General features: G+C 53.0%; 1 protein-coding gene across 1 annotated transcript in view; it reads right to left on the bottom strand.

Moving 5' to 3' along the window:
• Positions 1-384: 384 nt before the first annotated feature.
• Positions 385-13,422, bottom strand: part of POLN (DNA polymerase nu) — a 2,789,368-nt gene continuing 2,776,330 nt past the window's right edge. The window contains exon 26 of the mRNA XM_085643153.1: positions 385-1,422. Within this exon, the coding sequence (XP_085499279.1) occupies positions 1,416-1,422 (7 nt within the window). The 3' untranslated portion in view covers positions 385-1,415. The remainder of the gene's footprint in view (positions 1,423-13,422) is intronic.

Below are 13,422 nucleotides of genomic sequence, written 5' to 3'. Positions count from 1 at the left end.
TGGCCTGGCATATGCCAGTCCTGCGTAAGGGTGTGAACAATGACCCCGGGGCACTGGGCGTGGTTCCTTCCTGGGCTGGACAAGGAAGTAACTAATGTGTGTGTACCCGTTGTAGTGTCGGCGCCCCTCGTGCCGCAATCGGTAATGTGTCATCCGTGAGCCAAGTCCGACAGCATAAGCAACATGGACGTAAGGAGGAATCACTGAACCTACATTCATCCATACTTCCACACTTGAAAGATCATAGGCATGACACATTGGTGTGACCATAAATGTTTATTGCACAATCAGTGGAGTTTTGAAGCCGGAGCAGTACAGGGCCATGCAAACCCCATTTCACATTGTTGGCCCGTGTAGGGCCAGCCAGAGTGCTTCAGGGAATGACAGGTATGTCAGAAGAGGAGGAGTTCAGTCCGTAGTCTGACAGCTGTGTCATTGGTAACCAAACAGAATATGGGAGTCCATGTTGAGGTGCAAGGTGAGTGTCGCAGAGCGCATCGGGGGACAGTGGAAGGGGATGATGCAGAGGGCAGAACCAAGCAGAAACAGGACATAGGGCGGAGATGAATGCTACCATTTCCTTCTCACCACCAAGGCAGATTCATCTGCATCTTCATCCTCTGCTGTTTCATGTGCCTCACATGTGGGCGGCGGTGTTCTGTCTCCAGCACTGTGTGGCAGTGACACCTCTGGAGCCAGAGGTGGAATGTGAGCTGCACTGTGTGGCACTGTCCCATCAGGGGCCGGAGGTGGAATGTGTGCCACACTGTGTGGCATTGACACATCAGGGGCCGGAGATGTGGCTGGAGTGGTAGCAGCAGCATGCATTAGTGCCAGGCCTTGTGGCAGCAATGCCATGAGGAGGGTCTTTATGGCATTGAGGGACCCAGCTACCTCTCGCTGGTGTGCAGCCGTGGCAGCCGCTCTTTCCACATGCGTCCGCTCCATATTCTCCATGAGCCTCTGCATGAGTCCCAACTCCCGGGCGAGTCGTTCTTGTCGCAGAGTCAGGACTCTGGCGATGTCAGCCATGGTTCGTTGGAGGGTATGGAGCGGACTGTGGGTGGTACCTGATGGGACTTAGATATCCACGTATGGCATCTAGTTTGTCTGCCATGTGGTCGAACCCCACCTGCACCTGTTCAGCCAGCTACTCCTGGCACCCCAACACACGGCGTTGGAAGGCCATGTGTTCGTCGTGGGGTTCGTGGGAGGCAGCCGTGGTGGTGGGTGCTGTCTGCTGTAAGTTCTGTGCAGGGGGTGGGTTCTCCTTGTTACAGCTGGGCTGCCCTGCTCCTGGAAGTGGGCTGCGGAGGCTCTCCATGAGCTGTTGGAGGGCATCGGAGTCGAAGGTGTGGTGGTCCTCTTCGTCATCAGAGAAGAGCGGTTGGGCCTGCTCTGCAGGAGGTGTTGAATTACCCTCTGCAATGTGAAGGAGATATGCAGTTTAACATTTTGTGTTCACATGTATGTTGACGCATTGTACATGTTTACATTCAGACTGAATGACAGTGTATATTGTGACTGTTTGTGGGGAGCTGCCTATATGATGCGGGACAGTGGACATTTCAACAACATCACGGATGTGTGTTTGTACTTGTACATTGTCAACTCACATTTGGCTAACTCTCATTACGGTGCCAGCATCGGGGGAGCATGGCCAGAGGGGCCCGATTTAACCTTTTTAAAAAAAACTTTACTTGAATTACTGTTTAAATCGTGTTGCTTTTAAAACACACGTTGCTCACCTGCTGAATTTGCACTTTGGCGCTTTTAAAAATTCACTCTGCTTACTTGCTTAATTTGCACATTGGCGTTTTGCATTGCAGTATTTTCTGGGCACTTGCACGGGGCTACCAACCTCCCGGTACGAGCTGTGTTCAATGCTCGGCGGGTAGGAAGGTCCCGTGCACCACTTCCGGTCCTTAGCTCTTCAGACGCATGGCGCAGCGGTCTAGTTGCTGCACCTGGCATCGGATGAAGGAGCATAAATCCAGCCCTGAAGCGATCGCCCCCAGGCTAACTCTCATTACGGTGCCAGCATCGGGGAGCATGGTCAGAGGAGCCCGTTTTAACCTTTTTTTAAAACACTTTACTTGAATTACTCGTGTTGCTTTTAAAACTCACGTTGCTCACCTGCTGAATTTGCAATTTGGCGCTTTTGAAAATTCACTCTGCTTACTTGCTGAATGTGCACATTGGCGTTTTGCACTGCAGTATTTTCTGGGCACTTGCACGGGGCTACCAACCTCCCGGTACGAGCTGTGTTCAATGCTCGGCGGGTAGGAAGGTCCCGTGCACCACTTCCGGTCCTTAGCTCTTCAGACGCACGGGGCAGTGGTCTAGTTGCTGCACCTGGCGTCAGAGGAAGGAGCATAAATCCAGCCCTGAAGCGATCGCCCCCAGGCTAACTCTCATTACGGTGCCAGCATCGGGGGAGCATGGTCAGAGGAGCCCGTTTTAACCTTTTTTTTAAAAAACTTCACTTGAATTACTGTTTTACTCGTGTTGCTTTTAAAACTCACGTTGCTCACCTGCTGAATTTGCACTTTGGCGCTTTTAAAAATTCACTCTGCTTACTTGCTGAATTTGCACATTGGCGCTTTGCACTGCAGTATTTTCTGGGCACTTGCACGGGGCTACCAACCTCCTGGTACGAGCTGTGTTCAATGCTCGGTGGGTAGGAAGGTCCCGTGCACCCCTTCCGGTACTTAGCTCTTCAGACGCACGGGGCAGCGGTCTAGTTGCTACACCCGGCGTCGGAGGAAGGAGCATAAATCTAGCCCATGAAGCGACCGCGCAGCGACCGCGCACAGCGGGTGCGCCGCTGGCGCGCCGCTGGCGCGCCGAAGCATTCCTCAGGCAAGTCCATCTGCGCCCATCCGCGCCCGACTGGGTCCAGGGGCCAGGACCCCTGCATCTTGTACATCAGCACGCATCAGGTACACCTGTACACAACTGCGGCAGTTAAATTGCGAGCCTAAGGCTATCTGCCTCCACCATATGCGCTCAGAAACCCATGTATCCAAGTGCCCCTACTGCACCTTCACTTTCACCCCCCATTTCCGGCCACCTCCCCCATCAAATGTTGCCCACAGCATTTTTCTTTGAAATTGTAGATCCCTCCCCAAGCACTCCACGAAAATTTCAATCTTACTTCAAGACCTCGCCCCAGAGGCTCTATTTCTAACTGAAACCTGGCTCAACGCGAGCTCCGACCCTGATATAGTGGAAACTCTGCCCTATGGGTATGCTATTCAGAGGGTAGATAGGCCCACAAGCAAAGGTGGAGGCATCGAGATTATTTACAAGGACCACCTCATCTGCCGCCTTCTTGGCAGTCCTCTCCGGGAGTGTGAGAATACGCATTTCATTTTGGAATTTTTCCCTCTCCTCTCGCTCTCAGGCATTCTGATATACCGCCTCCCGGGTGCGGTTGGCTCCTTTTGTAACTCCCTGTTGGAAACAGCCATTGATCAAGCCGGAACAGTGGCCAATTTTGCGCTCCTTGGTGATTTGAAAGTACACTTCAATGATCCAGGAGCAACCGCAGCAGTTGAACTAGCTAACGACCTTGAGGCACTCCAGCTGGTGCAGAAAGTTCACCTACGCACACATGAGCATGGACACTGTCTTGATGCTGTGTTTTCTAATCTGGAGAATCTCCTGGGAAGTGATCCCATCCCCATTCCCTGGTCAGACCACCACCTGGTGCCCTTAGTCTGGCATCCTCACACATCTACTCCCCTCCCCCAGCCCATACGGACCCTCATCCGTCCCTGGTCCAGGCTCCCCCAGGAAAACTGGATCCAAGAACTGGAAACTAACATACCCCGGTCGGTCCCCTGCCCAGTTGAAATGTATAATAATTTTTGCAGCTGGATAGAGGATTCACTGGACCAGGTCCTTCCTAAAGCCTGGATCAAAAAAAAGAACGGTTCACAAAGGTCGCCCTGGTACTCCGCAAAACTACGCATTCTGAAACAAAATTGTAAAATATTAGAAAGACGGTGGAGGAAAGACTTTGCACCCGACAGTAAGACCACCTATAGAAAGGCCATCTGTAATTATAGAGCAGAGATGAGGAAATCTCAGGTGGCCTTTTATGAGGAAAAAATCCAGCTAGCCTCCAACTCTCCAAGAGAGACCTTTGCTATCATAAAAAGGCTCCTCAAAAGCCCAATCCCTCCGGCTCTCGCAGATCCTCACGGTACCCTCTGCGAAAAGCAGGCAGAATTCTTTGATACAAAAATTCTGAATATCATCAAAACCCTCCCATATATTGACCCTTTGTGCACCAACTCTCCTCTCGATCCCCCCTCCACCACTCATCGCCTTGAGCTCTTCCTTCCGCTCCCCTTAGAAACTCTTCTGACTCTAATGTCAACTGTTAAAAGTGGATCTCCTTTCCTCACCGGGAACGCTATGGGAGGCCGGCAAGGCCGTACTGCGCGGGGTGGCCAGAGGACTGGTCCACGCGAAACGTGTGGAGCGGTCTGCCCGTCGCGCGCAGCTGGAGGCCCAGGCGATGCAGATGGAGGAAGCCTAGGGTACCAACGACAGCGAGGCCTCTGCCCGGCAGCTCCGGCTGCTCTGCGACGAGATTAGCCAGATCTCGTTGGAGGCTGCGAAAATGCGTTGGCGCTCCTCGGTGGCGCGCGTTTATGTCTGGGGCGATAAAAATGGCAAACTGCTGCACAACTTAGTGTCCTATCCCAAGCACGATCGTATTATTTTGGAGATCCTGGACGGGGATGGGGCCCATCATGTCACCGCCCATGCCATTGCCCAAACATTCGCTGGGTACTACGCAACCCTGTATGCGGCCCAGCGTCCTCAGACCTCTCTGGCGGACCTGCTGGCCAGGACCGACACACACCTGACATGCCTATCTCAGACGGCCTCGTAGGCTCTTGACTTTCCCTTCACCCCGGAGGAGATACACGGGGCCATCTCGCTGTTGCGTTCCGGCAAGACGGCAGGGCCCGACGGCTACCCCCAAGAATATTATGCGGCCTATCGCGACACACTGGTTCCTCATTTAGTGGCCCTCTTTAACCATGTGGTGGAGGTGGGATCCTTCCCAATGGAGGCGGATGTGGCCACTATCGTGGTCATTCCAAAGTCTCACCCACCCTCCCTTGACTGTGCGGCTTACCACCCTATCTCCCTCATTAATACGGATGGTAAACTTTTTGCCACGGTATTGGCCCAACGGCTCCGTCCGCATCTGCACAACCTGGTGCACCCGGACCAGTGCGGTTTTATGCCTGCACAGGGACCCGACACTGTATCCGCCGCCTCCGCCTCGCCCTTGCGCACCACCACCTCACCCCATATTTGGCGTTGCTTTTTCTAGATTTTGAAAAAGCATTTGATACGGTTGACTGCTGCTATCTAGAGGACGTGCTAGTGACGATGGGTTTTGGCCCCTTGTTCCGGCGCCAGATCCGAGTCCTCTACTCCCATCCCCGAGCTCGGGTCCTCATAAACGGGGTGTTGTCCGAGGCGTTCCCCATCCAGAGGGGAACTCGTCAGGGCTGTCCGCTCTCGCCACTCCTATTTGCTCTGGCGATAGAGCCCCTGGCACTCCCTTACCTGTCAGGACCCCCTCATTCGAGGGTGGGCCTGGGATCCGAGTTGCACCGATAAGATAGCCCTGTACGCCGATGACGTACTTCTGTTTTTGGCAGACCCGGAGACCTCGGGCCCGCGCTGCCTGGATGCCCTTTTGACCTTTGAACGAGTCTCCGGCCTCCGGCTCAACCCGGCTAAGTCCACGTTGGTCCCCCTGCACCACTCCCGGGCGTGCTTCGACTGGCAATCGGATATCCCCCTATGCCGGCAATCGTTCAAATATTTGGGTGTATGGATCGCCCTTCTCCCAGAGCTTGCGTGGGCTCTGAACATCACACCCCTCGTCGCCAGAGCCAAGGCGGATCTTAGGAAATGGCAATCCCTACCTCTCAACCCTCTGGGCCGGAGTGCCTTCTTTAAAATGATGGTCCTCCCCCGTTTCCTATATATCCTCCAAAATACCACCAACCAACTCCCGGGTAGCTGGTTCCGGGAGCTGGATAGTGCCTTTACTCGGTTTCTATGGGGAGGTGGGAGGCCGCGAATGTCCATAGCGCATTGTCGTATTCCTTCCTACGATGGGGATCACTAATCTCCACCTCTACTACCTAGCCACACGGCTAATTGTGGTCCACGACTGGTTCACGGGCGGCTGGTCCGACCCGGCCTATCGAGTGGAACTCCAGTTGATGGACTTTGCCCAGACTCTGGAATACCTTTACGGGAACCCAGCGCCGCGGGATCTCCCCCCGTCACTAGATCAGTGTTTATGGCCTGGTGCACAGCCCTGCGTTACGTGCGGTGGGACCGGAAGCTTACCAGGCAGACGCCCTTGTGGAGCGGGCATGGTTGGGGGAGGTTTCATCTCTTCAGGGCTTCCGCCGTTGGGATCTTGTAGAGATCTCAGTATTAGGCGACGTCTGGGTGGGGGACCACATTAGATCCTCTGCAGAATTACAAAAACGACATTCCCTCCTTCCCTCTCAATTCTACAAATATCTGCAACTCAGGCACGCCCTCCATGCACACATTCCCTCTCCCACTACTTTTCTGGAATTTAGCCCCCTGGAGGCCCAGGTGTTGATGGGGAACCTTGGTAGAGGCGGGGTCTCACGTATTTATTGTTCCCTGGTGAACAATGGTCCTGCGTCCCTCACCCGATTCCGGGCCCAATAGGAGGGATGACTAGGTCCCCTGGAAGAGGCGGACTGGAGGGATGCTCTTATGGCCCCTAGGACCTTGACAACCTCCTCCAAACTGCGTCTTATCCAGTTTTATTATCTCCATGTGGCATACCTTACCCCCACACGCCTGTAAAGCGCTCACCTGCGTTCTTCCCCGGCCTGTACCTGTTGCAGCTACGCCCCAGCGGACTTTTATCACATGGTCTGGAAGTGTCCTGTTCTGAAGCCGTTTTGGAGGGGGGTGGAGACTGAGCTTACGCGAGCCCTGGGTTGGGAGGTTCCCCATGACCCACTGCGCCTGCTCCTGGGGGTGTTTGATGGTCTTAATGGGCCCTGAGCGGACAGGCGTCTCTTGGGCACGGCGGTAGCAGTGACAAAACGCGACATAGCAGCTCTATGGTCTCCGGCCATGCCACCTACTGTGAGGCAGTGGAGGCGGGGGGTGGACTGGTGTGGAGCCCAGGAGGAGCCCCTCTTCGAGGCCCGGGGCTGTCCTGAACTCTTTGGCAAAATTTGGGGCAAGTGGTTCAACCTACTGCCCGCTTAAGGGGGTCTGGGTTTGTCAGTGGACTACATCTTGGTAAACAAAGGTCTAACCTACTTTATTTGTGTTGGGGGATGATGTGTTTGATTTGCTACCGATTTACTGTTGTGCTCAAAATTAAATAAAGTTGATTATCGACAAAAAGTGGATCTCCTAGAGACCCAGCCCCTATGAGCATTTTATTAAAGGCAGCACCTAACATTGGCCCAACAATCACCCAGGTTATTAACACTTCACTCAGCACAAGAATTGTCCCCCCCAGCTGGAAAGAGGTCAAAACCCTACTCAAGAAGCCCCAGCTAGACCCTGCAGACCTTGGCAACTATCGCCCTATCTCCCTCCTGCCTGGGATTGCAAAAATCACGGAAAAATACGTCAATCACATTCTTTCAAATTTTCTCAAAACTTTCAATTTACTACCCCCATCCCAAACCGGCTTCCGCCCTCGGCAGAGCACTGAGATGGCACTGCTTGCGGTGGTAGAGGAAAGCAGAACAATTTTGGATGCTGGAGGCTCAACAGCCATTATACTTTTAGGCCTGAGCGCAGCATTCTACACGGTGAATCACCAAATCCTGATTCACCGTCTCATCAACCTGGGAGTAGCTGGCACTGCTTTAAGTTGGCTGCGTTCTTTCCTAAAAGGACTATAATTTCAGGTTTTTGGGGAAGACGGGTGTTCCAAACCGTGGTCTCTCAGGTGTGGTGTTCCTCAGGGCTCATCCTTGAGCCCCACGCTATTCAACGCATACATGGCCCCCCTAGCCTCAATTGTAGCTCCTTTTGGGATCCATATGGTCACCTACGCCGACGACACCCAATTGGTCGTAGCTCTAAATCAGCCCACACATTACTCTACGACTCTAAAAGCATGCCTCACGGAAGATGTAAAATGGATGGGTCTCTCCCATCTGAAATTGAATGGGGAAAAAACTGAGATTATGACCCTGGGCAACTTTGATAAAACATCACTTGGAACCCTCTGGCCAGCATGCATGGGCCCGACCCCACGCCCAAGCCAGAAATAAAGAGCCTGGGCATTTGGCTAGACCATAATTTGACTTTCGAAACGCAAGCTAGAAAGACTATAGCAACCTGTTTCGGCCTGATCAGAATGGCTAGGAAAGTGCTTCCCCTGCTTCCCCCCATAGAATGGTGCAATCCCTCCTTTTGTCAAGGTTAGACTACGGCAATGGGCTCTATCTGGGAGCCCCCAGCTCTGTGATCAATAAACTACAGATGGCTCAGAACTGTGCTGCCAGATTGTTTACGGGAACTCCCAAATTCCAGTCTGCAAAACCAGCCCTTCGCCTACTTCACTGGCTCCCAGTGAAAGAACGAGTTATGTTTAAAGCTCTCTGTATAGTCCACAGATCTTTGCAGGGGATTGGCCAGCCTCTTCTCTCTGCGATAATTCAGCTCTACAAAGCTAGGAGGGGACTTCGCTCGAATGATCTCCACCTGGTCAACATCCCCAGAATCAAACGAGCAAGAGGAGGCAGTCGACTCTTCTCTCTTAATGCCGGCAGGCTCTGGAACGCTCTGCCCCTCTACCTCAGGAAAGAGACTGTTCATCTTCCCTTCCGGAAACAACTCAAAATCCTCCTTTTTCCCTGAACTCTGATGCCCCATCGGATTACGAGTGCTCGCTTAGCGCTGGGAGGCCTTCTGGTAGCCATGCGCTTTACAAATGTCCTTTCATTTAATTTCATTTCATCATTTCCCTGCGATGCCATATGTGGTTAGCCAGTTTCTGTACACAAGCGGCACCAGTTGTATCCTCTGTTCTGTTGTGGACGCGTTGAGGATAGTGCCACATCGTTGTCAATGTTGATGTGCTCTGCATGTGATGTGTGTGTGCCACATTTTGGGGGAGTCGCCCTCTGTCCTCTGTTTTGTTGTGGACGTGTTGCAGATTATGCCACATCATTGTCAATGTTGATGTGCTCTTCATGTGATGTGTGTGTTCCGCATTTTGGGGGAGTCGCTCCTGCAGCTCTGATTTGGCTGCCCCTTATCCCTTACATGCGGTGTGCTTCTGACTTCTGTGCCTATACAGTGCAGAGATGTTGCATACTTGGGTGCATTGGTCTCTTGGTGGGAGTTGGGGATCTGGGGCATAGTTTGTCCGCAGACGTGCTATGCTTACTTGTGCATGTGTGCCATTGTGCCCATCTCCCCCGTCCCCCAGTCCCTGGTCATTACTCACCCTGTTATTGTTGTGTCCGGTCATGTTGAGCAGTGTCCGGGCCCCCAACTCCTGCCACCGTCTCCCCACTAATGACTGTGGACACCATTTCCTCCATCTTGTCCAGCTCCTCTTGTGGCGCTGGACTCCCACCTTAGTCTTCATTGCTGCCTTCCGGTTGTTTGCGAGTTTCTGCTAGGTTTTGCGCTTGACATCATTCCAGTGCCTCTTGACCTCTTCCATTGTCCTCTTCAGCACTCCGACTGCGTTCACCTTGTCAACGATGGTCTGCCATATTCCATTTTTAGTTGCCAGTGACACAGTGGAGGTGCCAAACAGTAGTTGATGGTGTTCTATCACCTCCGTTATCAGGATCTTGTTTTCCTGCGGACTGAACCACTTCTTCCTACTCTCTTGTCCTTGCCCTTCCCTGACTGCGAAGTCTGCACTTGCTCCGGCTACCTCCATTGGGCTTCGCTGTTGTTTGGCTTTTGTCTGTGTTTTTTTCCCGACTCTTATGGTGCATTTTCCCGCATGCCGCGTGGGAATTGCAGGCCTGTGGCAGGTTTTCGCTGATTTTTGTATTGCGATTGGCCTCATCGCAGCTTTTTTTGCGTTCGTGTTTCGCATTTTTGCGGTGTCACATTGACTTTATCGCGGTCATTTGACGCATTATAGTGGGACTATCGCATGGTGCCGCCGGGTTGAGACTACCACGTTAACACAGAGTTATTTTCCCGCGATAGACTGTGACGTGAAGAGTTGCGTTAAGCTGATTTTGAGGTAGTTATCACACGTTCTTGAGAATATCACCCTTGGTGTCAGGGGCAGGACTTGATAATGCATTGTATTGGGGGTCACTGTCCTTGGAGACAGCATGACGGCAGGCAGAGGTAGTGCTCAACAGGCTCATTGGTGGCAGGCAGTGTGGGAGAAGGTCTGGCCTCCCAGCGCTCACGATTGCTCGGTGGCAACAAATGACGCGGTAGACTGAATTGTGCAAGCTGGGGTCATTCTCATTTTTAGGTTTCGCTGAGTCAGCGCGCATGCGCTGCTCGGAGAGACTTTAGTAGGTGATTTTTCAAAGTGCTGCTGGCTGGCGACAAGCTTGCGTTCACGCGAGCGTGCACGCGCGAACCACCAGCGCGACAAAGAAAAGATACAATTGTAGCCAGTTGGGAATCCGGATGGCTTGAAAGCTTGGGCGAGCGATAACTGTGTTCTCTGTTACACACAGGAAAGCGACGAGGAATGGAACAGGATACACAGGAAGGAAATGTACTTAATGCAAACAGGGTATCAGCTTGTTTCTTTTGCTGAGTATATTTCATTTCTGCGCAGTAGCGCATTAAGATTCACGTGATAACAATTATAAAGGGAAACCACTGCTTTCTTTGCCTATACTAGCGCAGGAGTGTTAGGCATTTCTGAAGGAGATCTGAAGGTGTCATTCATATAAGTACTTTCCTGTTTACTTCTGTTTACATTACTCAGCTATCCTTGGTTCTAATGCATGTATGTAGACTATGTTGCAGTAAGCAAAAGAACTGTTTCATGTAACCAAGTTAGACACAGGAGTGTCATTTTTCCAGCAGCTCTGGTGGTATTCTACAGATGTGGCGTTAATTTGGCAGGGTAGAACGTAAGTGCACATGCACGCTCTCTCTCTCTCTCCCTCTCCCCCTCTCTCTCACACACACACACAGGCACGAACACATGCACGCTCTCTCTCTCTTTCTCACACACACACAGGCACACATGCACGCTCTCTCGCACTCACACACACGCATACTCACACATGCAGGTTCTCTGCTCTCTTTCTCTCTCCCCCTCTCTCACACACATGCACGCACACATGCACGCTCTCTCTCACACACACACACAGGCACGCACACGTGCACATTCTCTCACTCACACACACACACAAACACATGCACTCTCTCTTTCTCTCACACACACCCACACGGACACATGCGCGCTCTCGCTCTCTCACACGCATGCACGCACACATGCACGCTCTCTCCCTCTCTCACACACACACACATACACACACCCACGCACACGCTCTTTCTCTCTCTCCCTCTCTCTCTCTCTCGTGCGCACACACACAGGCACTCATGCACACATGCATTCTCTCTCTTTCTTTGGTGTGTAGTGCCGAAGCACCATTGATTCCTGCTACGCACAGTAAGTCATTCATTGGTGCTTTTATTATGATACAAGGACCCCTTGCTCCCTGCCAGGCCTCCAGCACTGGTGGCGTGGTGGGGGTAGTTACAGTAAGACCTTCACTGGTGCTTTTAGCTTGACTGTGGTATGATACAAGGACCCCTTTGCTCCCTTTCAGGCCTCCAACACTGGTGGCGTGGTGGTGGCAGTGTGCAGTGCCGAAGCACTTTTGACTTCTGCTATGCACGGTAAGGCATTCATTGGTGCTCACTGCTTTCAATAGGGCCATGGCTTGACAGCAGGCAGGCCTCTGCTCCCTGTCAGGTCTCCAGCAGTGGTGGTGCATCATTCATTCCAGCTGCTCAGGGCTTGTGCCTGTTAAAGATTCTCCTGCAGCTGTGGAGTCAGCAGTGGGTGCGGTTGTGAAAGGCTAGGATGGTGTGTGTGCGTTCCCTCACACCGTTTCCTGCTCTACTCCACGCTCCCCGCTTGTCCCTTGTGTGTATATTACAGAGGTCCGAAAAACACAGCATTTGAAATTCCTAAAAACATGAAAAGATTGCATGAGAACCGGTGCCGCGGGGCGCCTTTCCTCTCATTGATTGGATATACCTGCTCTCCCGACAACTCTCGCTCTCTTTCACGCACACAAGCGCTCTCTCGCCCTCTCACACACGCATACACACACACATGCACGCTATCTCTCTCTCCCTCTCCCCCTCTCTCTCACACACACACACAGGCACGCACACATGCATGCTTTCTCTCTCTTTCTCACACACACACAGGCACACAGGCACGCTCTATCGCACACACACACACATGCATACTCACACATGCAGGCTCTCTGACCCTTGACCTCTAGGTAGGTTGCCCCCCATCCACACAGCGCCACCTGTGCGTCCAGCTCCCTGCTGCTGCTGAATCTGAGGCCCTCCTCCATCCGCAGGCTACCACCTGCGCCTCATCCCTGGTGGCCAGTGGTAGGCTGTAGGTAGGTTCTTGTCGTTGTGAGCATCACTGTTACTGTCTTGCCCCTCTGTATCTGTGCCCCAACGTATTTGGGCCCCCACTGCTCTCCACTGTTTTGCCCTTCCGTTCTGTGCCCCCACTGCTGCTTACTGTCCTCGTTCTGTGCCCCCACTGTTTTCCACTGTTTTGCCCTTCCATTCTGTGCCCCCACTGCTGCTTACTGTTTTCATTCTGTGCCCCCACTGTTTTCCACTGTTTTTGCCCTTCCGTTCTGTGCCCCCACTGATGTGCACTGTTTTCGTTCTGTGCCCCCACTGTTTTTCCACTGTTTTTGCCCTTCCATTCTGTGCCCCAACTGCTGTGCACTGTTTTACGTTCTGTGCCACCTTGTGCCCCTTCTGATTTCTGTACCCCTTCGCCCTCCCGTTTCCCGCCGCTGTGTCCCCTGCTGCCCCACCGTCCTCGCTGACCATTTGCTGCCCCTGCCTCCCGCCTCCCAGCTGCTCCTCCCTCCCACCTCCCTATATATGGCGGCCGCTGCGCGGTGAGGTGAGCGACCCTTGACCTCTGGGTAGCTCGCCCCCCCATCCGCACAGCGCCACCTGGGCGTCCAGCTCCCTGCTGCTGCTAAATCTGAGGCCCTCCTCCACCCGCAGGCTACCACCTGCGCCTCATCCCTGGTGGCCAGTGGTAGGCCGTAGGTAGGTTCTTGTCGTTGTGAGCATCACTGTTACTGTCTTGCCCCTCTGTATTTGTGCCCCTACTGTTCTCCACTGTTTTGCCCTTCC

The sequence above is a fragment of the Triturus cristatus genome, chromosome 2_2 (assembly GCF_964204655.1).
Source record: "Triturus cristatus chromosome 2_2, aTriCri1.1, whole genome shotgun sequence".
In the NCBI taxonomy this organism is placed as follows: Eukaryota; Metazoa; Chordata; class Amphibia; order Caudata; family Salamandridae; genus Triturus; species Triturus cristatus.
This window is presented reverse-complemented; position numbering and strand designations above follow the sequence as displayed.